The sequence below is a fragment of the Panulirus ornatus genome, chromosome 67, assembly GCF_036320965.1.
Source record: "Panulirus ornatus isolate Po-2019 chromosome 67, ASM3632096v1, whole genome shotgun sequence".
Classification (NCBI taxonomy): domain Eukaryota; kingdom Metazoa; phylum Arthropoda; class Malacostraca; order Decapoda; family Palinuridae; genus Panulirus; species Panulirus ornatus.
In genome coordinates, this window is record NC_092290.1 from 9,777,931 (window position 1) to 9,805,922 (window position 27,992).

Sequence of the window (27,992 nt, forward strand, 5' to 3'; positions counted from 1 at the left end):
ATCATATTAAAATATAGTTGTCTAGAGGTACGTGGCACCTGAGGGAGGAGGAGGGTAAATGTTTTGGCAACAGTGATTCTCCTGGAGGAGGCGATCAGCTGACCAACATGGCTGTTGCTAAGTACATAGCATTTGCTGCCTTTATTATCCTGGCCGTAAGTCTTCCTAGTGGTTACATCGTTTGTGCAACAAGTTATAAATAAATCAAGCCCTAAAAAAAAATAATACTTCTGTAGGTGGTGTCTTCCAGTCATGGGGGTTATGTAATGGGGGGTTGAGTGATAAGGTAGAATTTACGTGTTTATTTTTTATCATTAATTTGAGGAAATGTTTATATTAAAAGCTAAATTGTGTATCATTTATGGCTCACATCCTGGCAACAGATAGTGGATCTACTGTTGAATGCCACTGAATCATAATCACACACACATATACCCGGTATATGATGGAGAAAGTATGGTTATTGTGGGGGTAATGATCCTCTTCAGGGGGTTATTCCCTGCTAGAAAATGGCCTAATGACCACTTAGGGACATTACTATCCGGCCCTTAAGCCGGTCGAACAAGCCTTAACTAGACTGATGTAAAACAGCCACAGCTAAATGAACCAAGACACGTTTCCAAAACCTTGTATCGTTATCATATGTAATTAAATTTTTTTTTTTGGTTATCACCCGACAGGAGTTGAATTAGTAGATAGTACTTCACCTATTTAGTATTAATGCCTTTGGACTTCAATTGATTTTGTTTTTGCAGTGGTAGTTCAAGTGAATTCAAGAGGTGAATTCATGGCAGTGTGTGATCTAGAGGCATTATGAATTCTGCGGTACTTTAAATATGGTGACGCGTGAAGGTCAGGGAAAATGTGGGGGTTTAACTTATGTATGAAGTGTATATCTGGATTAGCTTTTCATCAGTGCTAAATTATGATTATAGTAGTTTTGTTCGGCAATGCGTGTATTGTAATGTTGGGAGAACAGACAAAGCTATTGAGCAATGATTTGAAGCATTAGTTTCCATACATTTAAAGGCCAATGAATACTAGGGAAACTGTTAGATTAATATAAAAGTAGGTAAATGTATAAACCTTAACCATTCTCTGGAGACAGGTTGGGGACAATAATTCCAAAGTCTATCATACATTACTTAAATGTCCAAAGATAGTTTTTCTTCGCATACCTCATTTAGTAAATTAGCTAATAAACGAGATAGTCAAAAATCAACAGAACCTCACATAGCCTCCTCAACATTAATCTTTACCTCATTATTTTATGTTTTGAAAAATAAGTTATGGAAAATGAATTATTTTTAGTGATCACTATTTGAAAGGTTGTCATAAATTATGTTCCTTTAAGAAAAACAGGTTCTATGTGATAATACTAAGCAAAAATTAGTGTCCGTATATTTTTAAATTGTAATACTTGTGTTGCTAGGGTAAATTTGACAAGTTTTTCACAGATTCTTATGATTTATCTCAAATTTCATTATTATAGTTGAAATATACCAAAGTCTACATGAAATTGAATGATCAAACACTGTATGGTATGAAATCCATTTTTGTCTACTTGAATGTAAACAATATCCCCTCAACACCTTGCAAGTGGCAACCATAACATTAAAATATTTTTCAAATTATACAGAAATTTAGATGAATCTCTGCTGCTAGGGTGAGACTTTCATAGGTTCTATTGATCCTCTATGGACAATCATTTCCCTAGTGTACATTAATTAATCCTGTTCTCCATTTTCCCTAATATTGATAACCCTCATCACTATTGTCTTATTTGATATCAGTGAATATAATAATGCTTCATATCACACACTGGATTTAATGTTCGCTAACACACTACAATTTTAAAACAAAACCACTCAATTTCCAAAAAAAGTAATCAGTGTTGCACAGGTAAAGTATGACTACGTTGCCTTTTCACCGTAGAGGAAAGTAGTTCTAGAAATTTTTTAGAGTATACATTGGTAAGTGAGCTTCTGCATCCTTAAGAAATGTCATCGTATCTTGATGATAAACAAAAGTTTTGGTCTGAGCCTTTCTGCAAACTCCAATGATGAATTTAATATGTGAAGAAAGTTAAACACTTGTGCTGTTTATTATAGAATGAGATTTTATATTGCATTTTGTGTTAATTGCAGGGTTACTTAGCTTAAACACAGCTTGAAAAAATTTAAGATTATCGTAGCTAAAGAAATGCTACTGTAACAAAAACATTACTGATAAGTTTTGAAGTGAGTGCATCCTCTACTTTTCTGGCATATACTCCTGGGGTACATGATCTTTGGAATAATCATTACAGGGTACTGGTATAGCAGTAGCCTATACAGGTGCAAGTTTGCTGACATCATACGTGGCTTATCTTTCACCATGGGTGCCTGGTTGGCTGTGGATTGCAGTAGGCATGATTTTGGTGTTGGGAGTTGCAATTATGGCCACCAGCACTGTTGGGGCTATTGCTACTCTTGCTCCTAGGCCACGAGCATTCAAAATGGTAAGTACAGATTATTAGTACTATATCAACCATTTACAAAAAAATGGGAAGAGTCATATTTGGGAAACATGCAGAGAACCCACTCCTTGGTTAAGCAGTTTTGAATTGGCCTTTTTTATTTTAAGAGCAATGATAACACATAAACATATTCAGCATGTGTGCAGTTCTTTTTAATATAAAGAAATATTTAAAGAAAACATGACATGAAGGACTCAAATAAATATCCTAACATCATCTCTATACAGTGTATGCATTTCTTTTCATGAAAGCAACATGTTGCATAGATAATTAGACCACCCACCAAATGAACAAAATTCACCAAAGCCAAAATGCTGTTTACGTCAAAATCTTGATATCTCATTTGTTTCATATGGTTCATTTTCAAGACGATACAGTGAGTCTTGCAACAGCATAACAATGTACTCTACCATCTTGGAAACCAAAAATAATCAAATTCAGCTTCCTAAAATCTGAGGTTCTTGCATACCTACCATGGTTGTTATTGTTGGAAACACCTACTCCATATCTATGGGTCTCATTTGTCCAGGTAAAGAACATTTCTTGTATATCTAGGGTGGCCCTTCTTTGACTTTTCTCTCACTCAGAGTGGAATCAAGCAAAACTAAAATAATGGAGGAACCAGCCAAAAGATCATCAGAAGAATCAATTTATCCATAATCCATATCATCATTCAAACTGGGATCTTCCTGATTGATATACAAAATCTCAAGATATTGCTCCATAAATGGAGAGCTGTACAGGGGCCCAACAGAGAAAAACATTTCTGTATAGCCATATCCCAACATGCTGCCAAAGCAGTGCTTTTCAGCCTCTTCCATTCTGTGGCTTTTAAATTTGTTTCACCTTTACTGCCTAGTGCACAGGAGCTTTTTATGGCATGCTGGTTTAAAAGGACTCCTTCAACTGGACTTGGTCCACCAGCAGGAGACTTCTCTTTTATGAACACAGAAAGCAAACCTTTCTGTCATTGTTAGTCAAAAGAGACAACCAGAGGATTAACCACTGACTGAGCAAGAACAGGATATGCCAACACTTAATGTCTCTCTGATCTAGCATGATAGCTGACATTTCATAGTTTAGAAAAAAAAATTTGGGGATAATTATGTATTATTTGTCATTTTGCTGAACTTGCTAACAGAATTCACATCAAATTTCCATTTACAAGGGTAAAGGGTAATAAGTATCTTGGTACTTGAGATAAAGACTTTACTGTAAATAAATATCTACTACCTCTTCCATGCATATAATGCTGTCTTGATTAAAATAATGTTTAGATGTCTGTTGACAGAAACAGTAAGGTATTAACTGATATGTTAATCTTCCCTTTTCCCATTAGTGCCTCTCCCTGCTGCTAGTGATGGTGGTCTCAGAAATTGCTGCAACAGCATTGATTTACCAGAAGCAGAAGATACTTGGCCAAGCCCTGAGCACCTACATGGGTAACTCCATGGGGACAACAGAAGCAGATTATGGCTCCAATTTGTCTGATACCCAGTTATGGGATGAGATACAGATGGAGGTAAGCAGTACATATGATTTCGAAGGTAGAGAATTTCTCACGTTGCCTACAGTAGCACGGCTTACAATCAAGGATCACAAATGTCACCATCATTTTCAGTCCAATGGCCTTTGCTGCCCACCATCCAAATATTTGTTTGGTCATTTTTGTACCTTTATCCTTGTCATGTATTCATTAACTAACAATTTCCTTATGAATTAAAAAAAAAAAAAATTGCTTCTAGTCAGATAAATGAGCAACAGATATTTTGGAGAAAGGTAGTAGTTAATTTAAGGTGAGGGTAGTCTTTCACAGTGTAAAAAATTGGAGATGTACAGAATACTTGAGTGAATGGAAAAGATACACAAGTGTATGATGGAGTTTTTGCTCGTTCTAATGTATAGTTGTGAAAACCATTTTTATATGGGTCAAAATAGATATGAACTAACAGTAAAGTCCAACAATAATAACTTGTGATATAGTCACCATTATTAAGTTCTCGAGTTGGGGGTGCACTATAAGAGTTTAGGGTTTTGCTTTTCTACCCTGTAAAACTATCTTACGACATTAACTCCTTATTGAAAGGCTCATTGGGAATGTTGTAAAATTTAGGGTATCAGAGAACATGCACTTTTAATAAAGACTTAAAAAATGTACAGTGCTCCAGTCATCTCCTCCATGTTTGCAACGTCCAAGACCTCAACAAAATTATAATGAATGCATCACACATTTTCCACTGTTGATGACGAGTGTGTTCAACCCCCATAATTCCCCTTGACTTCAAAGCCTTGCCACACTACAAGGAAATTCAAAATGATGGAGTGACAAATGTGTCACTATCAGGAAATTCAGAATGATGGAGTGACACAAGTCCTCAGCTCAGTAGCCCACGCCCTAACTCACCGCTTCATATTGTAAAAAATACCTTGGTGGAAATGTCAATTTTTATCTTGTATTACAAAGGTGGCGCACATTTTTTTAACATAGATACAAAGGTGGCGCACTTTTTTTTTTTTTTTACATAAAATTACTTAATGTAACATTTGATGGACTCAAGTGCTGTTTTCTTTGTAGGATACAATGTGGTTACCACTTGTTTTGAGCTTTTTATCATCGTTTGCCCTATTGCCTTGACCCAATTGAGCTTTTTATAATTGCCTTGACCCAATCCAGGATACGAGCTAAGATTTATTCTTAAATTTTAAACTCCAGGGGGGCGACTGCCCCACGTCGACCCCCCTGGAATACACCATTGAAGTTCCTTACCACATTACGAATTGCCCCCTACACAAAACCTTTGCTAATTTAAAGAGAAAAACTGACCGAATAAAACAACCGAGGCAACACTACAAGTTTAGTTCAGCTGTTTCGTGGAATGTGGCTTGTTAACAGCCAACCATGGTAGTTGATACCATAATCTACGTAAATTGACCTTGTCTCTACTGTTCTGTAGCCATCCATAGAAAATGGTAAAAGGGATACTCAACTCGTATTGATGAAAATTCATTCTTACCAATAAAAGGGATTTACGTAGTTACAGTTGTGGCAAATGATATAATTGTACAAACACATAACTAATTTACGTTGTTACAGTTGTATGACAAAAGTGATATAATTGTACAAACACATAACTAATTTACGTAGTTACAGTTGTATGACAAAAGTGATATAACTGTACAAACACATAACTAATTTACGTAGTTACAGTTGTATGACAAAATTGATATAATTGTACAAACACATAACTAATTTACGTAGTTACAGTTGTATGACAAAATTGATATAATTGTACAAACACATAACTAATTTACGTAGTTACAGTTGTATGACAAAATTGATATAATTGTACAAACACAACTAATTACACAGAAATACTACTGTACAAACACATTAGTTATACAGAAATACATTTATATATGTGTATTCACATACCCGCAGTTGAAAGCCAGTATATACTTGCTTACACACACACACACATATATATATATATATATATATATATATATATATATATATATATATATATATATATCATACAAAGCTCCAACAGCCAGGATCGAACCTGGCTGTTGGAGCTTTGTATGTTCTATGAAGGTGCGCGTTCATATACACTTTATTCGTATATATATATATATATATATATATATATATATATATATATATATATATATATATATATATATATATATTAGTAGTAAATTACACTTTTAACGAAATAGGGAAACTTATCTTCGAAACAGGCGTCTTTGGAATGGTCTTTGGAAACGGCTGGAGCCCTCAAGGGTTTTGCTGGACGAGTCGAAAAGATATGGAAAACCTATTGGAAGTCTCCATATATATATATATATATATATATATATATATATATATATATATATATATATATACATATATATATATATATATATAAGGGGTATATGCCATTGAATAACACTGCCCGCGAACACTTTGAAATAAGACAAATTCCTCATACGTCTGCCATGCTTGAAGGCCTGAGGAGCTCTGTGGTGGTTGGCTGCTTGGCCCGGCTGGCGGGAAAATGACGTCACCGCTGGGAGAAAGGAGGTAGCTGATTGGACGGGCGTTTCGGAACGAGCTTTGTGCCGCAACCACCGTTTGGGTGGTTTGCACATAGTAGTTGGAATGAGGAAGGAAGATGAAATGTGAAGAAATAATTAGATATGCACTGGAATCAAAGACCATTAGGAAGTTAATGTTCATATTGACGGCGGTAGGAAGGAATGATTTGATGAGGGTTAGCGATAGTTGACGAAAATGGCAGTTATGACGACCCTGTGTAATGGAAGTATTATCTATTTACAGGTCATGTGACTAGAGAGGTTAATTCTCCATGACAAATTAGCAAAATCATATATGTGAAGGAGCGGGGTTATAGAAAAGTTGGTAAGCTTTATGTGCATAATAAACTGTTGAGGGCAATTTTAATTGGAAAAACGTTTTCATGGGAAAACTTAGCCAAAAACTGGTCCACAGAAATGAGGTTGGGTAAAAATAAGAATTAAACATAGCAGAGTGAGGGACAGTAGTTTGAAAATTGGATACAGAGATTAAAGTGTATTTTAGAGGTTTAAAAATGCTTTTGAATGAATCAGGTGTACGAGTTGGAACTGTAATGAGTGAAAAAAAAATGTGTGGAGGAATGTTTGCAGATTTTAATTGGTTATAAATTGATAATGTATGAAAGAGAATAAATACAGGTCTTTTGTGTTTTAAGGATACACACTCAATAGTTAGTAAGCAGTATTTTTTTTTTCTCAATTTCTGGTATGTTCAGTTAGAAATTGGTAATGGTGATCTGAGGAGAAGTAAGAAGACTATGGCAGGCATAATATAGTTGATATGATTTAACACATTGCCAGATGAACTGCTGTGGCACAGCAAACTACAAGGACTGGTTTGCAACGACATTCGGCAATGGCACAGATGTCCCCGACTCCTGCTGCCTTATTGTTGAGACTGGTTGTGGAAAGGATATTGCAGATGTGGAGTACCCTGGAGATCAAGTAATTACAGAGGTGAGCTTTGCCCTGGTTACTCTCATAAATTGAATGCAAGTGTAGACCATTATAGCAGATAATTTTTGAATTATATGTATTTAGCTTTGCCCTGGTTATTTTCATAAATTGAATGCAAGTGTTGACCATTATAGCAGATAATTTTTTAATTATATGTATTTAATGTATCTATCACAGAGAATAGACTGGTATAAGCATATTTTTAGTAAGTGCTCAGTCATGATTTAGAGACCACACTATTTTCTTTTTTCAACTATTGGATGTCTGTGGTGTTGCTGCTCATTCTTTTCTAAAATGTCTCTTTATTCCCTTATTTGAACTTTTTTGAATCTTCATACCATCATCTCATGCCCTTCCTTTTCGTGTTTTTTTTTTTACTCTATTATACTTAGTCGCTGTCTCCCGCGTTAGCGAGGTAGCGCAAGGAAACAGATGAAAGAATGGCCCCACATGTATATACATAAACTCCCACACACACCTTTACATTTCAATGTGTACATACATATATATACACAGACATATACACGTACATATTCATACATGCTGCCTACACCCATTCCCGCCGCCACACATGAAATGTCCCCCCCCCCCCCTCCCGTGTGCATGCGAGGGTAGTGCTAGGAAAAGACAGCACAGGCCACATTCGTTCACGCTCAGTCTCTAGCTGTCATGTGTAATGCACCGAAACCACTGCTCCCTTTCCACATTCAGGCCCCACAAAACTTTCCGTGGTTTACCCCAAACGCTTCACATGCCCTGATTCAATCCATTGAGAGCAAGTCGACCCCGGTATACCACATCTTTCCAATTCACTCTATTCCTTGCATGCCTTTCATCCTCCTGTATGTTCAGGCCCTGATCACTCAAAATCTTTTTCTATCCATCCTTCCACCTCCAGTTTGGTCTCCCACATCTTGTTCCCTTCACCTCTGACATTTACATCCTCTTGGTCAACCTCTCCTCACTCATTCACTCCACATGACCAAACCATTTCAACACACCCTCTTCTGCTCTCTCAACCACACGTCTCTCTTACCCTTTCATTACTTACTCGCTCAAACCACCTCACACCACATATTGTCCTCAAACATCTCATCAACACATCCACCCCCCTCCACACAACCCTATCTATAGCCCATGCCTCACAACCGTATAACATTGTTGGAACCATTATTCCTTCAAACATACCCATCTCCGAGATAACGTTCTCGCCTTCCACACATTTTTCAATGCTCCCAGAACCTTCACCCCCTCCCCCACCCTGTGACTCACTTCCACTTCCATGGTTCCATCCGCTGCCAAATCCACTCTTAGATATCTAAAACACTTCACTTCCTCCAGTTTTTCTCCATTCAAACTTACCTCCCAATTTACTTGTCCCTCAACCCTACTGAACCTAATAGCCTAGCTCTTATTCACATTTACTCCAAGCTTTCTTCTCTCACACACTTTACCAAACTCAATCACCAACTTCTGCAGTTTCTCACCCGAATCAGCCACCAGCGCTGTATCATCAGTGAACAACAATTGACTCACTTCCCAAGCCCTCATCCACAACAGACTGCAAACTCACCCCTCGCTCCCAAACTCTTGTATTCACCTCCCTAACAACCCCATCCATAAACGAATTAAAATTATCCTCATTTATTCATACTGTCTTATGTGAAAGATTAATGCACATATTAATACCGTGTGATCTGACAAATCTTCTCCCTAGACTATAATGGAGTGCACATCATACTTACTGCCTATGATGTCCTTTCATATCAGAAGCATCAGTTATGCCCCTGTCTGCTTTCTCATCTGGGAAGAAAAACATTTGCAGAAATGAAAAATTATATATGTAATGAAGTTGATTTACCGTGCATTTTTTTTTTTGTCAGGGTTGCCTTCCAACAGTGCTTCAAGCAATTGGACTCGACTACCACACTTTAAGCCGGGGAGTTTGGCTGCCTGTTTGTGCCATGCATGTTGCTCTGGTGAGTAGTTTCTCCCCATAGCATTATTCAAAAAATAAGCTTTTCATAGTCTTTTAGTTTTTTTTCATGCTTTAAAAAATTTTATGCTCTTTGCTGGGACAGTTTGTCACTGGATAATAGTATTTGTTGGGCTTGAAAAGGTTAAAATCATTGTGTTCCGACTTAGAATAACATGATCTCTCCTGTACAAAGTTATAGAGAATAAAGTAAGAAAAAAGATGACTAATAAAAGTTAACAGGCATTGTAATAGGAGGGAACTGTGAAGTGATACATACAGGTTTACGTAAGACATTAGTAGAGGAATATGAAAGAGTGCATGGATTAGAGCAGTGTTCCTCAGCCAGATTTCCTGAGTAGGATTGAGAAAGCTCACCTGGGTGTTCTGAAATGGTTTGGTCATACGGATAGGATGTCTGTATTGTTCTGGAAAGCAGCATTACAAGCAGTGCTTGTAATGTTGCTTTTCAGTCCAATAACACTATCAGAAATACCTTAATAAACAATAGGCATATCATGCAACAATTGGGAGTGTTTATGCCATCAAATGTATGGTATGTAAAGATATTTAAATAGGCCAGACTGGAAAAACTGTAATGCAGAGATGTTATTAGCACTGGATGACCACAAAAATGCAATAGCTAAACGGTCATGAAAACGATCAACCCATAGACCATGAAAATCCCATTATTCCATACCCTTCTGCTGATTATGTCACACACAACATCATTGAATCTGTCTTAATTGTTAATACTAAGAACTTTATTTTGTCCCCAGGAAACTTTAAAGCCCCATCCTATCATTAACTAAATTATGATGAGAGAATTAACAAAACAAAAACAAAAAAAGCTGTCTAAGACACACCCAGCTAACGAGGTCAATTTCTGCCATGGGACCCACCTTACTCTCCCTTATAACGCTTAGTGTCAGTCAAGTCATTGTGTTGTCTGTGGTGGTAGACACTAGACAGCGGAACTCTGTTGTGATGTTGAGATTAAAATAACTTTGTTAAGTACTGCCACCTAATGAAGTGGATTGTCTCCACAAAACATGTTATGCCATATGTTTAGAAAAATTACATGTTAAATAAAATTGTATGAACTACTGAAGTGCAATTTCACCATCATAACTTTCATTATGGACTAGTGTGATCATCTTCATCAATGGACTGAACCAGGGCATGTGAAATGTCTGGAGTAAACCATGGAAAGGTCTGTGTGGCCTGGATGTGGATAGGAAGCTCCGGTTTCAGTGCATTACACATGACAGTTAGAGACTGAGTGTGCATGAATGTGGCCTTTTCTGTCTGTTTTCCTGGTGCTGCCTTGCTGAAGCAGGGGGGGCAATGATGCTATTTTGTGTGGGGTGGGGTAGCGCTGGGAATGGGTGAAGGCAAGCAATTATGAATACATACATGTGTATATATGTATATGTCTGTGTATGTGTATTTATATATTTGTGTTGATATGTATGTTGCAGGGTGGCAAAGGGAATTCGATGAAGGCAGCAAGTATTAATATGTACATCTGTATAAGTCTGTGTATGTATATGTGCGTTTATATATATATATATATATATATATATATATATATATATATATATATATATATATATATATGTGTGTGTGTGTGTGAAGGGTTGGGCCATTCTTTGTCTGTTTCCTTGCACTACCTCGCTGACACGGGAAACCGATTAAGTATAATAAAATAAATAATAAAATATAATAAAATATATATTATGCTTAGTCACTGTCTCCCACATTAGCAAGGTAGTGCAAGGAAGCAGATGAAAGAATGACCATACCCACCCACATACACATGCATATGCATAAACGCCCACACACGCACATTTACATAACTATACATTTCAATATAAACATATATATACATACACAGACATATCCACATCCCACATCCAGGCCCCACAAAACTTTCCATAGTTTACCCCAGATGCTTCACATGCCCTAGTTCAATCCACTGACAGCATGTCGACCCTGGTATACCACACACACACATATATATGTGTGTGTGTGCGTGTGTGTATTTATTTATTATACTGTGTCTGTCTCCCGCGTTAGTGAGTTAACACAAGGAAACAGACAAAAGAATGGCCCAACCCAACCTTATATACATGTATACACATAAATGCCCACTCACGCACGTATACATACCTATACATTTCAACATATGCATACATATTTTTTTTTTCACGAACAACTTTGACTTAGAATAATTCTTAATTGATACTTTTTTTTTTCATTTTTGAACAGATGGTTCTTCTGGTGGCTACCTCTATGTTCTTGCAGGAGAGCTACACAGCAAGCAACCTCCGAGTCTTTTCTGTGTCTGCTGTCCTTCCATCCAACACTCACAAATACCAAGTACTTGATAATAACTTTTAGAATGCAGCCAAAGCTCACCCTTGATTTAAAAGGATTTATTAGCAGTCACTTTAAATACAGTAGTTCATAGTTGTAAGTCATAGATGTTTTACATTATATATACATAGAGAGAAAGAGAGAGGTAGAGAGTAAAAGATAACTATTTTTACAGATGAAGAAACAGTAACTAGGATTTCGCTAGCATGTTTTCAAATACTTTGGTTGTGTTGCTTTCTCCGCTTTTCTTAAATAAAGCAGGTTGAACTTTAGTCATTTCTAATGTATTGAAGGGTAGGGCTCTTGTGTTACAAAATATTTTGATCACTACATAGATTTGAGCTTAATTTTTGACTCCATAAAGATTTTTTCTTTCCTTTTCAGGATCTTTAAATTGCACTTTCTTCATTACCATTAATACTTTCTGTTGTGCATAGTTCTTTAGTATTATTATTACTATTAGTATCATTATTATTATACTATAATTATTATTATTTCTGGTTTTAATTTTTTTCCACATTCTATATTTTCAATTTTTCTCATAGTTGTGTCAAACAACAGATGCCATTTTTCTTTGCCATGTTAGTTGTGTTCATCAAAAGGAATTCCCTTGTGAAGCCTGCTACATCTTATTTTATTAATTGCTTATTTGTGGATTTATGTGAAGGCAACTTAATAATGATATCAGGTACAGAACTTGTTATTAGTAAGATGTTTATTCATAAACATATATATGTGTGTGTATAGATATAATGAAAAACATCAAAAATGTACTTTAATTGAAATCTTTGATTCAGGAAATTTTCATAAAATTTTGTATTATATGTTTGCCATAGTTGTCAATCTACAAAAGACAACCATGTTTACGTATATAGTTTTATATATTTTGATGTGATATGATATTTATGATAGCCTTTAGCTTTAGGTGTAATGATTAATAAGTAATGATGATTAATGTACTTTCTTTCAAATCTGTAAACGTGGGTTACGTAATGTGATTTAAGCCAGCTTTCTTAACAACTTCTCCAGCCAGGTAGTCTATAGCTCATTAGGCAGCACCAGATGTTACTTTCCTGGAATAATTCTAAAATATCCCTTATTGGTTCCCATATAGACAAGATTTGAACTTTTTTTTTGGAAAGTCAACAAAAAATGATCTTGAAAGTTCAAGTACTTGAAAAATTAAAATTCAATATGGGGTCTTTTCTTTGCCCTTGATTCTTAATGCTCCTACTTTTGTAAATCCTGTTATTTACATAGAGTTTTAGACTTCTTAACTGGTGTGTAAATAAACAGTTCTCAGCTACACACTTGCACAAATTTATTAAAGAGTTAACTCTTAGATGTACATTAGCACATGGCCTGAAATTTTATGGGATGGATGGTAGGCTCAAGCTTTTAGTGCATTGTACACGATAAAGAATGTACGTGTGCAAATCAGGCTGTTGTTCATCTGATCCTGATACTACCCAGTTAAGGTGGGAAGGGCAGTTAGTTAGGAAAGAAAAAAGCAATTTTACAGTGGTGAATAATAGTAGAGAGAGAATATATAAAAGGTATATCTTGACTTGTGGCAAGATATGGGCATCATCTTGCTGGCATGTGATAAACTGGAATATTTTCAAGCACAATACTTTTTTTCCTCATATTTGCACTGTTTTATGAAAAACTAACGATATCACACTGAAGCTCAAGTGGTAAGATATAAGTGGTTATGAAGATATTTAATTAATTTTAAAGAATACTTTATAATGAAAATTGTTGTCATTGTTGCATGTATACATGTAATCAAAGTAGTAAGAGACTTTAAGTTTTGGGGTCAGTACCCTTAACTGAACATCTGTGTAGTTAAAGTGGCCTACATTATTATCAAATGTTTTGAAGTAATGTACCATTTTTTTGAAGATGTGTTCATTTAGCTCCCAAACAACGAATTAGTATTCAGATGGCTTTCATATGTTTTTCACAATGTCGGCAATGTAAAATACATCTTAGCTGTATAACATGGTTATTCAATGGTAGCCTAATGCCTTTGTTGTGAAACCGTGTGGATCAGGGATGTTCATCCATTTGTTGTAGTTCAGCAGTATAGTTATATTTTTATTCGATAGAATTTCCATTGATTTTTGCATTTTTATATAGACAATTTATAGAGAATAAAAATATTAAGCCTTTTTTGTGCATGTAGAAAAAAAAAGTGAACAACTCTTTAAATAAATGGCACTGAGGTAACAAGGATATTAATTTGTTTCTTGGATCATTGAGGCATATCCTGTCTAGTAGATTAATTTCTAATCACTTTGTATATTGTAACAACAGAACCTTATTTCTGTTCCCAAAACTAATTCTTTTATGTTAATAGTGATATTTGCATACAGGTCAGGATTGAAATATTTATGAAAAATTTCCGTAATGTACTAAGTTGATGAAAGGAAGCCGTAAAGTATGAATCTCAAACTTGAATTCACTTTAAAGGAAATTAAAAGTCTTTTTCACATAGAAAGTAATATGGCAAAAGAGCTTTGACTTTGATTGTGATATTACTACAAACTTTCAAATGGTGTATATGGTATATTTATTAATTTTTTTCAGTTTAGTTTTAGCATATGTAGGTATGCGCATTATTTTATTAAATTGAAAGAATTTGATATGTATTTTTATTTTTTAACAAAATGATCAATTCTATTTATATTCAGATATGATTGTTATCCCTGGGGATAGGGGATTAAGAATACTTCCCATGTATTCCCTGCGTGTCGTAGAAGGCGACTAAAAGGGGAGGGAGCAGGGGGGCTGGAAATCCTCCCCTCTCTTTTTTTTTTTTCTAATTTTCCAAAAGAAGGAACAGAGTGGGGCCAGGTGAGGATATTCCAAAAAAGGCCCAGTCCTCTGTTCTTAACGCTACCTCGCTAACGCAGGAAATGGCGAATAGTTTAAAAGAAAGAAAAAGATGATTGTGTGTAATTACACCAGTAAACCCATTAAATAATGTGAACTGTGGTATGGCATTTATGAGGGATATTGGTATTCATGACAAATGTTCAAAATTTCATTACTGCAGGATAATTGGTTTTATAGCCATGCCAATCATAAGTGGATATTTAACTAGTATGGTAGGCATGTGAAGTCACTGCACCATTGAGAAGCTAACTCTCTGGGTCATGCAAATAGTTTTAACCACTCCAAAAACCTTTACCAAGTTCCCTAATATCTGTAAAGCCACATCCGATTTTTTTTTTAAGGATCCAGTTACGGACAAAAGTCCACAGCAAGGCTGGGCCCTTATCAAAATATAGAATTATTAAACAGAAAAAGAAAAGAAAAGGGCAAGTACTTCCAAATTTTTAGGAAAGTTAAAAACTAGCCTTTTGAAATGTGCCACATCATAGTCACTGGGGAAGATATGAGAGGGTAGAGAGTTCCAAAGCTTTGACATGTAGAGAAAGAAGCAATTGTCAAAACAGCCCACCCTTGAGATGCTGATGGCCACACAAGCAGCCAGCTCTCAGGACCAAAAACCAAAGTAATACCTGTAGAAGATGGAAAGTGAACCAACACCCTGGCATGTTGCTCACTAATCGGATTGCTTTGTCCTGTTGCTTCCACTCGTTCACAGCAATCTCCACTGCCAGACTTGACCAGCAGAAGAACCCAGACCTTGTGTTAACATTGTTCTTAATCTTCCTCTAGGTAAGCTCTCACACTATGACTACAGGCAAGTGACAAACAGTTTATTGATAGAGTGAGAGCTTACCTAGAGGAAGGGATTAAGAACAACATTAACATAAGGTCTGGGTTCATCTGCTGGTCACCTCTGGCAGCAGATATCGCTGTGAACGAGTAGAGACAGCAGGACAAGCGATCCAATCATAGTGATACACCATGGCATCCAACCAGGTGACCATCACTTACTGGGGAATATGGTCCCATCAAATGCAGGAATCAGTCTCGTGAGGAACACAGCTAAACGGTCGAAACTTTGAGGTATGTTTCATCTCTAACCTGTTTGTTTCCATAGCATCCTGTTTTCCATATATCTCATTATGTATACACAAATATTCCAAAATCCAAAACACTTCTAGTCCTAGGCATTTCGGATAAGGGATACTCAACCAATATTAACTTGATAATTAACCTTACTTCTGGTTACTGTGGTTGTTTCTATGAAGTCTATTAGACATTCAGAGGATGAGCTTGTTTAAAAGACGAGTAAACGATGTAAATCCTCTCATGATAAAGATTACAACTTCTAGGACCACAGTTCTGTGTGCAAAGTAAAGACAGATTTTACCAATAAACTTGTACACAAGAAGTTTCTGTTAATTTCTAAAATATTTTGTCTTCAAATTCAGAACTGTCTAACATCACTAAAAAGTTTACAACTATAATTTTTCTTTTTAGTTCACCTGGTACGATAGTCATCATTTCAAAAACTGATTCATTAAATAATAATATTTTCCAGTTTTTTAAAATACTTCTGGAGTAATTATATATTTGATCTTTTACCCTGCACACCGAAATGTGTTCTTAGAATACTTAGTATACTATTTTAGATCAAAACAAAATATCAAAGTTGGTTGTAGTTTTCTAAAAGTTTTGATATCAATTCTTGATCTTCGGGTAATTTTGTTTGTGAATGTGTGTTTCTGGAGGAAGTGTCTCTTTGGATGGAAGTCTTATTTACACTAACAAAAAAAGACTACAAAAAATATATGTCTTATACAAAAATAAAATTACATTTCCAAATATAAGACATTACATATTACAGCAATAGATTTTTAAAATAACACTATGAAAAATACTTTAACATAATCTAAGCTATTGCTTTAACAAAATTGCATGATTATTTTGTTTATCTTTTACAAATCAACATGAATTAAAATCTTGTTTACATTTGCAAACAATAACACTCTGACCATTAACCAAATGTGGAATTAGCTACCACTTGCACACAAATCCTAAAGTGGAATTACTAAAAATTCTCAAATTTAGATGAGTGTAATACATAATATCAATTAAGAAGAAATAAGGGTTGGTTATGTAATCCTATACACATGGACACAAATCTGAATATTTATTCTGACTCTGCTCTTGCTTGAAATAAAAAAAAAAAAATTGAATTAGGTGGACAAAGATTCCTGTACAACCATAAAGCACAAGAAAAAAAGTTACTTGCCTGTGACAGTTTCTTGAAGTTCTCGCTTATTATCAGTAAGTACTGTTGTTCACGACAGAGTTAATACTACCAGCAATGTCAATGATGGGACAGACACTGTACCTGTAAATAAAATAATTAACTAATGGCCAGTTTATTACTGCTGTGCACACATCACCTAGGGTAGTCCCCACCCAATTAAGCAGTGTAAAAAACAGATTTCGTAGGGTTAAGATGATGATAACAGCCAACTATCATATTTCGATATATGAAGAAGCCACAAGGAGTGGTATCAACTATACTGTTAGTGGAAGTCAGTCTTTAAGCAGAACAAAGGAAAATTAATCTGAAGGAGGACACAACAAGTGCCTGGGTACGCACAGGACTTAATGGCAAGCCAAGATTTAAATATAGTGCTGATATTGTGCTAAGGTTTAAATATCCATAATGAATTGGACTGAATGGCTTTGATTCTGTAAACAGCTAGATATTTTTTTAATTCTTTTTATAGTTTTATGCTTGATTGCCATTTCCCACTTCAGCGAGGTAGCACCAGGAAACAGACGAAGAATGCCCCATCGAGTCATATATGCATATATATACATAAACGCCCAAGCATGCGCATATACATACATACACATATCAACATATATATACAGATACTCAGACATATCCTTATATACACATACATATTCCTACTTGCTTGCCTTCATCCATTTCTGGTGCTACCCCACTCCACAGGAAACAGAATTGCTACACTGCTTCAGCAAGGTAGTGCCAGGAAAACAGAAAAAAAGGGCCACATTTGTTCACACTCAATCTAGCTGTCATGTGTAATGCACTGAAACCACAGCTCCCTATCCATATCCAGGCCCCACAGACCTTTCCACGGTTTATCCCAGACATTTCACATGCCCTGGTTCAGTATATTGACAGCATGTCGACCCCAGTATACCGCATCATTCCAATTCACTCTATTCCTTGCGACAATATGAACATGTTTTTAATATAAAATACTGCTTATATTCCTCTAATGAAGAGTGAATTTTCAATGCAATGAAGACACACAGGTTATGCCTTGTTTTTTAGAACTGGAAGATCATCCTTGTGTGAAAGTGTTACCAAGATGGTGATTCATATCGCAATAATTCTATATGCCACCCGACTATGTTACAAATAATACTTAGGAGGTGAATCCCTTAATTTAGTGGTTATCCCTATAACCCAAATGAAATGCTCAAAACTTCTCACAAAGGCTTCATACTGATTTTACAGAGACTTTAAACAAGATTTATTTGTGCATCGTAGAACTGCAAACAATTGTGAAAAGAGCTAGAGGTCATCACACATTTAATGCATTCCTGGTACATGTGGAAAGAGTTGCTATGAACTTTGGTTAAAGGGGGTCCTATTCGTTATCTCCTCAACAATTCTACCCACACTGCAATTTGGGGCTTGTGACTACTCCTCTGAACAAGCTGGTGCCTATATGTCTGAGTTAGGATGCTTCACCTTGAACAGGGTACAATATTATTTTCATTACGAATCTTTTATAAGAGAAACAGAAGACAGTCCCTTCACTTATACAGAAAGTGAACCATATTTTAGTAAATATTTTTAATATTCAGCAGCTGGAAAAAAATACACAGCCTATACAAAGTTCACTGAAGAAGACACCTTTCTCAAAACAGAAGTATGTGACACTGAAGAAATCTCCCTTATCCCTTAGAAAAACTCAACAAATTTCCTGAGCTAAATATTAAATTTGAAATGTTGCAAGGGCCCAAACCAATCAGATAAAAGGGTGTGACATTGTTATAATTAAAAGGACAAGTACTTAGGTTTATTGAAGCATGAACATATCTAAAAATGGAGACACAAACTCACCTGAATTTCCTGAAAATCTTGATATACTGTTGGGATGTACAGGGAAAGGAAAAGACACAGATGACCAGGTTGAAGTCTTGAAGGACAACCCTCCAATGTTAGCAACACATGTTAAGTTGATCAGGAAGGTCTCAGGTGGGAAAGAGTAACGGACAGTACGAGAGGCAATGTGAGAGGAACGGGAAGAAGGCAAGACTGGTGGAGTAGAGGAAATAAAGTATGAAGAACCATAAGACAGTTGTCTTACAGATCTAGTAATTGTGGAGGCAGATGATGAGGACTGTTGCCAGGAATTTTTTGGAGTTGTAAATGATAATGTTGGGTTGTAAAATGAAGAGACTGATGGAGATAAATTCTTTGGAGGCCTTGAATGATATTTAGCCATATTTCTCTGTGTTTCTTGAAAGGAATTTGAAGGAAGTTTGGGGACTGACTTGGGGAGTAAAATCTTTATGTTTTCAGAGTTAAGTGGTATTGACAGAGTTGAGGATGAGTTCCAAATCAATTCTCCTGTACTTTTAACAGGCTGTTGCTTGATGATCCACTTATTATCATCCTGAAGGAAAGATACAGGAGAAACATTGTTATTGCATTGTTATGAAAAAGGTAACCAAAAGTTCACCATAGGTGAATACAATAGTGACCTAACTGCATGTCATTTGTGCTTTGTTAAAAAAAGTGATGACAAGTTATAAATATGTTTCCGACAGTTGAATCCACATTCACACAAGTTTTTCATTACTTCTTCCTTATACATGACACAAATGTATCATTACTACTCCCTTACACATGACTCTGGCAGAGAAAAAACTTATTTCATTCACAAATTAAATAAGCATTAGACTAGACAAAGTTGGCAAAGTAAGTGCTATTGTATTTCAATCTCCACTTCCTTCACTATCAGTGCTATAAGTGTATTCAGTGATTTTGAGTACTGTACAAATCCAAAAAGCAATCCCTTTATTACATAATATGTTCTTGGTTCATGCTACACTCTAGGGCTACCAATTTAGCCAGGAGGTGATTGTTTTTCTGCATTCATCCACAACTGCGATACTGCCATCATATCTAAGTTTTTTAAGGTAGTTTATGTAATAAGCCCAACCTTCTTTTACTAAATACTTTACACATTTGCATAAGACATTCTTTTGTTCATTTCATGCTCTTTATTTGTGTTAATCTTAGGCATCTTGTTTCTGCTTTTGGAATGTCTGACACTATGTCACTAAGACAATGATCCTACTCTGACCTGATTCGACAAACTACCAAACTATATACTGCATTCTTTTAAACCTGAGTAATTATATCAGGTACGAGTTTGACATTCCTTGACATATTCTGCTGGTAGTACTGTTACGTTACTTTCTAGTATCTTCCTATGCTGGATGCACCAACCTGATTTCATAGGCAATTTGTACCCAACAAGTAGGCTTTTAATTTTTTGTGAAATATATTTGCCAGTGATTAATAAACTGGATTTTCCTCCCGATCTACTACTGATACCTCTGAATCAGCAACAGTAAACTTACTTGTATCATATACTTGGGGCATCCCAAATATCACTGATCTTTTCTCATCATCCTTTACTTTTCGTATTTTTTCTCGGATCTACCCTGATACCGACAAAAAATGTGGCATCCTTCCCTGTTACTTGTGGTAGTAGTAAGGATATTTTTCACTTTAGTTCCAGGGTTGCAGATTTTGATTATTTTGTCTCTCCATCCTATAAAAACTCTACTTATTGTTACCTTAATATATTTACATCAAAAGTGGGTGCAGTTTGGTCTCCTAATAACTCTTACTGATTAGATGTTTTCACATTCATTGGTTTGAGGAAATTAATCTTTACAAAACTGCTTATATTAGTCACAGCAGTAGTTTTAGTCTCCCCCAAGTTACTCACTTCTAACTCTTTATTGTGGAATCATTAGAAACACAGAGATGAAAAAAAAAATTTACCGTAACAGGATGATCGTTTAAGAAGAAGCTAAATGTAGCAGGAGGACGGGAACCATACACATGGCAGTCAGTGTGTAGCTGTTGGTCAACATGGTACACACTCAGCACACCCCTCCAAGTGGGTCCATCAGCTGGTACCTCTGTCATAGAACAGTTGAAGATCAGTCAGCACAGCTTAACCAATCTAGCCAATGTCAAACAATAATTGATGGGAATTAACAAAAGATGATGTCTGTAATGACACAGATACTGGTTAGTAAACATAATTTCATAAAGAAAGGCCAAAAAATGCCAGTTGTAATCCTGAGGTATAAATCATTCATGTTTTCTAACTGAATGTATATACATTTTCTATTTGTGTTGAATGTTTGCACTTAAAAAGATAAAGATTTTACAGACTTAGAAAAAAGTGCAGGTTTTGCGGGTTAAAAACTTTCCTATCTTTGGCAGTGTCATGTGAGCATGAGATATTTTTTGGGAGTAATGGGTCAGGATTATTTCCACTCTCATAATTATTTCCACCCTCATAAAATTAGTGAGGAAGATCTCTCTCTCACTCACCCTTGTTATTCAGTTCTTGACTCACCAAAGCCTTTGCTTGTCTAAGAGGTTTGCTCTCATGCGACTGGTCAGCAACAGCCTTCAGGCAAAAGATGAGCAAAAAAAAGCTTCCTCACCAGTTTTAATGGAGCAGAAATGATCCCATCCTAATATTCCCTTAAAAATATCTCTTGTTCACAGGACATACTGCAAAGGAGAGAGATAGAGAGAGAGAGAAAAAAAAAAAAAGGCAAGCGCATTATTAGCTTAATAAATTCCATGAAGGATGTCACCATCCAACCATCTCAAAGACCTCAACCACCTGTCCTCACATTTCACTATAGTACAAGTCTTGGTCTTCTGTCACCACCAGTGGCATTTCCTCATTCTTACTGTTATCTTTCTTTTTGCATTCATTGAGGAGGAATATGTAGTATCATAACCAAAATAAAGTCATACTGAAAAACTCAACAAACTGTCATCAAAAACAGTGCACTTACAAAAAACATTACGAGGGAAAGGGAAAAGTCGGACTGTTATAGTTATAAGGAAAACACAAAATGGTGAAAAGTTGACTTGTTGCATTCACCAACTACAGCATGAATTTAAAGGGATAAAGAATAAAATTCATCAGTGGCATAAAAGTATAATGAGGGTGCAAACGATAGAGACATGGGAAAATTGAAAGATAATCCAATTTTTTCTTTGAAAGAGTAGCCCTATTACATTGAAAAGCTGCATATAACCTCTTCAAACCTCCTATAAGTGAATGGAAAGCACCCAAGGAAGTTTTGTGTTTCTCACAAGAGGAAAAATAAGAAAAGCATGAGCTTAAAGATAAAGGTAAATATTTTGAGGCCATTTGATGCTAGTCAGTGATGTGTGGATCAAGCACCATAATATCCTAGTCAGTACAATTGTTATTTAACAGAAAGCTTAATGCGTTCACCAATCTCTGAACAAATATCTCAAACATACATCCTTAACTGAACAGCCAGGCTATTATAGCTCATCAACTGAATAACTCCACCACACTTGCTGCTTTGCCTACCCCTGACAGCCCTGACATGTAAGATTTTGATTGAGTTTGGCATACTATTAATTACCTTTTGTTTGAATACTGTACTTTAAATAAACAATGTACCGTATTGTACAGTATGTTTCTAGACATTGAATTCAAATTTTTTGTGAAATTTATGATGAAAATCTCCCCAAGGAGCATATGTCCCCTTCATTCTATTGTATTATACGGTAAACTTGGTTCCACTATAGTTTTTTGCGTATGTTGCATTTTCCAGGAATACGTCTCCAATGTAAACAAGGAAATATCTGTATATTTCTAAATGACTTCACAGTTGAACATCTAAAAATGATGGAATTCTTTAACCTGCATTTCTTCAAATCAGCCAATCAAAATAAGATTAATTAGTTTTATGTGATAAACACTCATTTTGTTGACCACAGTTACCAATTAAAGAAATGGGCAGAAGTCACCACAGAGTGCCCCAGGCTTCTAAGACCATCATAGTTCTTTATCTATTCGAATTTCTAAGACCATCATAGTTCTTTATTTATTTGAATGAATTGCTAGAAGGTACGGACTTGTGCCAGAACATGGTTGCAGGTGATGCAAAAGTTATAAGGGAAGTGAAAATCAAGGAGGATGCACGAACTAACAAGGGGACCTACAAAGACTCAAAGGTTGGTCTGATACATGGATGAAGAAATTTAAACCAAGCACATATAAAGTAATGAGGATGAGACTAAGTAAAATTGGGCCTCAATATGATAATTAGCTTGCAGGAAATTTGCTTTAGGATGCTGTGTGTGACAAGGACCTGGGAGTCCCATACTTGGAAATGTTTTCTGGCAAATATCAGAATAGCTTTCAAGTATATGGATAAGGAAATATTCAGAAAGCTGTTCATGTTATACGTAGGGCCAAAACGAAAATGCTTCCCAAGTTTGGTCACAGCTCCTAAGAAGCACATAGAAGTAACACAGAAGGTTCAGAGGAAAGCAACAAAGATGGAACCAAAAATTAAGAAAGCTTAGTTATAATTATTGAAAGGGCTAAAGGCTATCTATAAATTCATCCTCCTTGGAAGAGAGGAGTGTAGGGTGACCAAACCACAACCTTTAAGTTTTTAAAACAGATCAATGATGTGGGCAGTGAACAGTTCTTCAAGAGATGTTAGGATAAAACAACTATGGAACATAACACCAAATCAAACAAGAAACCTGTTAAAAAAGATGTAAAGAAGTACTTTTACAGGGTGAGTGGTGGATGAACTGGAACTGAGTGACCAAGGACATGTTATGACAACAGAGAATGTTTAAGAGATGGGGCTTCGCAAATGTAAAACTCCCTCCATATACAGTACAAACAGGTAATTATGCTGGGTTGCACTCAACCATTACATAGAGGTACGGTGATATAAGAGGGAGTGACAGTTAGATGGATGATCCAGTGATTTCTGCAGGTGACAGGGTCACAGTGACAGTAAGGTAGGTTGAGACTTACCAACAACGGAAAGGTAAGCAGAACGGGCACTTGAGAAGAAGTGTGGGGCATCACTCATAGCCTCGCAGGTGTAGGTGCCGGATGTAAGGGAGGTCACATTTGTCAAGCTCAGCCGCCACTGGTCTGACGCACCCACCTGCCGACATCACCATCTGCACCAACAGCCTCCATCTCCTCTTCAGCCCCTCCAGTCATGCGACCAAACAACAAACAAATCATGTAACTCCTCCATAAATCTATGTTTGGAGCCATTATTAGGGCATAACAGCTTGAAATCACTATTGTCTTAATCTTCAATTTTGTCATGTCCTCAAATCACACCACCAGCAGGATGTAAATATAAGCAAGACCCCTTTGAAGTCTCAGTGATTTTGGGATAAAAAGTTACTCTTCCATAATGCACACATCCCTATCAAATGCTTTTTTCTGACCTTACCTCGGGTACCTTCACTGCAATAGTCAAATACAATCACTCAAAGAAATCCTCAATAAAAAAGTCTTATTGTACCTTTAACAAAAAAATTTGATCTCACATGGTCAGATCTCAAAACATCCAACACTGTAGATGTACAATCCACAAGTTTCTGTAGGTCCTTGCTAACAGGAAGCCTAAGACTGGTAATATGCTTACATGTCTGTCACCTGATAAATATATGGTAGAAAAGACTTACTGATCATGAATAATGCACCTTTGTGGGAAACCCAGTTCATTCTAATATTGATGAAATCAAAACACTGAAAACTCTGGGATATGAATCCCAGGGCAAAAGATTTCCTCTTTCAGACTTGAACTTCAGGTCTAATAAACATGAACATTCTTCCAACTGGTTAGTAAAAAAAAGTCTAAGAGAAAGAAAAATATTTTTCCTGGGTTTAATGGTATTCTTTAAAACTAAACCATTGTTCCTACAAAAGAGCAACATCATTACAGAAATGACTCCTTTAGATGTAAATAGTTTTTCTTCAGACCTGCATCATCAAAAGAGCTCATATCCCTTGAAGTATCAAAAGACAGGACTCCACTCCAGCAACATTAAAAGAGGGGACTTATAACCCTAGTAACATCAGAGGGAATTCATTACCCATTAACATCATAAAAGAGGACTTGACCCTTGCTAACGCATGTGGGATCTCATAATCTTTACTCCACAAGAGGGGGATCATATCATGAATGGGCTTAACTTTAACATGAGTTGACTCTAACATGTCCCATAACCCTATCAACACCATATGGACTCATATGGCCAGCAAACACTATAAGAGGGAACAAATAACCCAAGTAACACAGAGGGTCTCGCAAACCTAGAAATACTGTAAGAGGGGACGAATAACCCCAGCAACACATGGGGGATCCATACACCCAGTAATACCGCATAAGGGAACTCAACATTTACACCATAATATGAGGGGACCAAAACCCTTCCTAACATCATACGGAACACACAGCCCTAGTCACATCATGATGGGACTTATACCTCTGGTACAGTAACACCATATAAGTGGACTCAAGAAACATCACTGGAGGAACTCATAACCCTATCATCATAAGCGGGTACTCACACCACAAGCAACATAAATGAGAAGGGTCTACTCATACCCTAAGCATGATAGAAGGAGGAGGACACGCCAGGACCTGAAGCAGGACTCACCAGGACCTGGACTCCCGGCGCGGAGAAGACCCTCTTGCGGTACTCCGGCACAAGCGTCACCACGAAGAACTGGCGGCCGTCCTTACACCAGCGGAGTGAGTAGAGGGGCGGGCCACTCCCTGCAGACCACCAGCACTCGAGGCTCGCCGGGTGCCCCGACACTGCTGGCTCCGGCACCACCACCTTCTGCACCACCACACACACCCCTATGAAGACACAGTGGCTTGTGAGGTACAACTACGATGCACAAGTTGTTTTAGGGTTGTTACAGAAAAATAAGACTGAAGGGCTTAGAATACAGGGATATTCGCAAACATGCGAGATACAGCTAAACATGCACAAAAGACAGAATACGACAGATAGACAGACTCACTGTCACAAAGATGAGGCTGCAGTGCAATAAGAACACACTTAAACAGGCACACAGACAGGGATCTGAACTCACAGCAATAGAGGTATGTAGATTATAAATAATTTCGCGCTGCAGCTGTAATATCGTGGTAATGATAATAATAAACGGAACTTACATTCTTAGATCATCCATTCGCGAGAAACTTAGGTGTACAGTTCGAATACATTACAGTTTTAAGACGCAGGAATCAATGAAAAAATATGCGTCAGCACAGTTATTTTAAACTTCTCAACTGAATAATAATAATAATAATAATACAAATTTTATGCCTGAGAGCTAGGAGCTCTCGTCTAAGCAAGGCAACAGCAGAAGCGAACGACAAAATAACGATAATAATAATAATAATAATAATAATAATAATAATAATAACAATATTAAAATACTAACACAGAGGCATGGAATGCAGCATCTTTGAGAACCATCCAAATAGTCTTTGGCACAGTCGAACACAAAAAAAAAAAAGTACTCCAATATTGATGTATCGTACCTACATCCACGCTTCTACACATGCCCACCCTTCTCCCTCCCCATGAGCTCCTGAACCAAAATATCATAGGAACATAAAGTACAATCAAAGAAATTCAATATCTTATATCGTAGAAATAAGAGAAGTCAGACCTACCAGTTTTCCGACAACCACGTCCTCTCCCACAACTCCTCCCTAAACTAGTATTCAAAGTTATTATTTTCGTTACTGACCAGCAATTTCACTTCTCCCATACTGAACACGTTTTCCCGTTTGTCACTTCACCATCTCTTCTACCTCTACTTCCAAGGCCAGACTGCCCACGTAACCTAATCCATCGCCCTACCACCTCGACCACAACTCCCCTCCGACTGTGGTTTATGTTGGAATTCCCTGCTACCATATTTCTCATTTTACCTTCAACGCAAAACAAATGAAATCTAGCAAATTCACTCACCGTTCATACAAATGAATTATTTCCACTTTGCATTTGGACTATGCAAACCTAACAAGGGAGGCCTACCTGTTGTCAATTTGCCAGTTACGAAGTAATCAAACAAAACTGCATGACCCACATAGAGCCTCCTGTGTCTTATAAATCATACAGCAATACTTCACCATTACACGAGACTGCAACGTCACCACTGTATGTGCCAACATCTCCTCAGTGCGTGTTGGAACTCAATACACGAGTCTTTGTTGAAACATAATCAGTGGCTGTGTCAACAGCATGGTACCAGTACCGGGATATATACATAGCAGCAACGACGCTACCACACGCATCTGGAGCACTTTACTACTTACCAGTGTTTTTCAGGAACCCAGCCATCACCAGGAACACAATTAGCTTCATTTTCTAATGCAGTGAAATTCCTCAGACCCGCAACAGACTGTAGTCCAGCTTCCATGTGTGATGGAGCCTCATGGAGTTAAGGACTCGCAGTGCCTGGAACGTGACTAGGTCCTCCCGAAGTGCTTTTTGGCCTTTTGGAGTCAGCGTTGGTTCTTTTAAATTAACTTTTCTTCCTCTGGATTGATCGTCATGCCAGCCTGGAATTCGCACTAGCCCACTCCAGTGCCCTGGTCCTGAAATAAGCGCTGACCTCCCTACTGCGAGTGTTCGAGCACTTACGGTCCAGGAATAAAATTCTGAGTGCGAAGTACGATTTTTTTCTCTCAGGGAAGGGTGCCAACCCGTAACGGGAGTTAATTTTCCATGAAAGGCGACCCCTCTGGACTTCGTGGTACCCTGTCTGGAATATTATTCCACTATGAGGGATCAATGACCAGCCTAGAGAGAACGATCTAAAGGGCGTGTTGCTCCTGACGGCGTGAGGCCTAGTGGCTCTACTGCTGGAACTCGTCCCTCGCAGATGTAAATAGGATACCCCGATACTTGAGGAAGTTCTCCACTTCCACCAATATTATCAATTTCTTCCACACAAACCCCCGTGTAGATAATCGTATAAATACGTGACAGTAAAATAATAT

General features: G+C 36.9%; 2 protein-coding genes across 3 annotated transcripts; one reads left to right on the forward strand and one right to left on the reverse strand.

Moving 5' to 3' along the window:
• LOC139747143 (CD151 antigen-like) lies at positions 1 to 14,557 on the forward strand. The gene is made up of 6 exons (XM_071659071.1): positions 1 to 155; positions 2,309 to 2,500; positions 3,858 to 4,040; positions 7,400 to 7,555; positions 9,439 to 9,534; positions 11,802 to 14,557. The coding sequence occupies exons 1-6, from the start codon at positions 108 to 110 to the stop codon at positions 11,931 to 11,933; spliced, it is 807 nt and encodes a 268-aa protein (XP_071515172.1). The 5' UTR covers positions 1 to 107; the 3' UTR covers positions 11,934 to 14,557.
• Positions 7,392 to 27,854, reverse strand: LOC139747142 (uncharacterized). Of its 2 annotated transcripts, XR_011712323.1 has the most exons (8): positions 27,306 to 27,854; positions 25,624 to 25,829; positions 23,975 to 24,110; positions 20,911 to 21,050; positions 18,952 to 19,507; positions 17,086 to 17,187; positions 9,301 to 9,358; positions 7,392 to 7,532 (listed from the first exon to the last, which is right to left on the reverse strand). XR_011712323.1 is itself a non-coding variant. In XM_071659070.1 (6 exons), the coding sequence occupies exons 1-6, from the start codon at positions 27,352 to 27,354 to the stop codon at positions 17,135 to 17,137; spliced, it is 1,140 nt and encodes a 379-aa protein (XP_071515171.1). In that variant the 5' UTR covers positions 27,355 to 27,854; the 3' UTR covers positions 16,970 to 17,134. The 2 variants fall into 2 exon arrangements, 1 of the variants encoding a protein (XP_071515171.1); XM_071659070.1 differs by lacking the exons at positions 7,392 to 7,532; positions 9,301 to 9,358 and having other exon boundaries at positions 16,970 to 17,187.
• Positions 27,855 to 27,992: the final 138 nt, after the last annotated feature.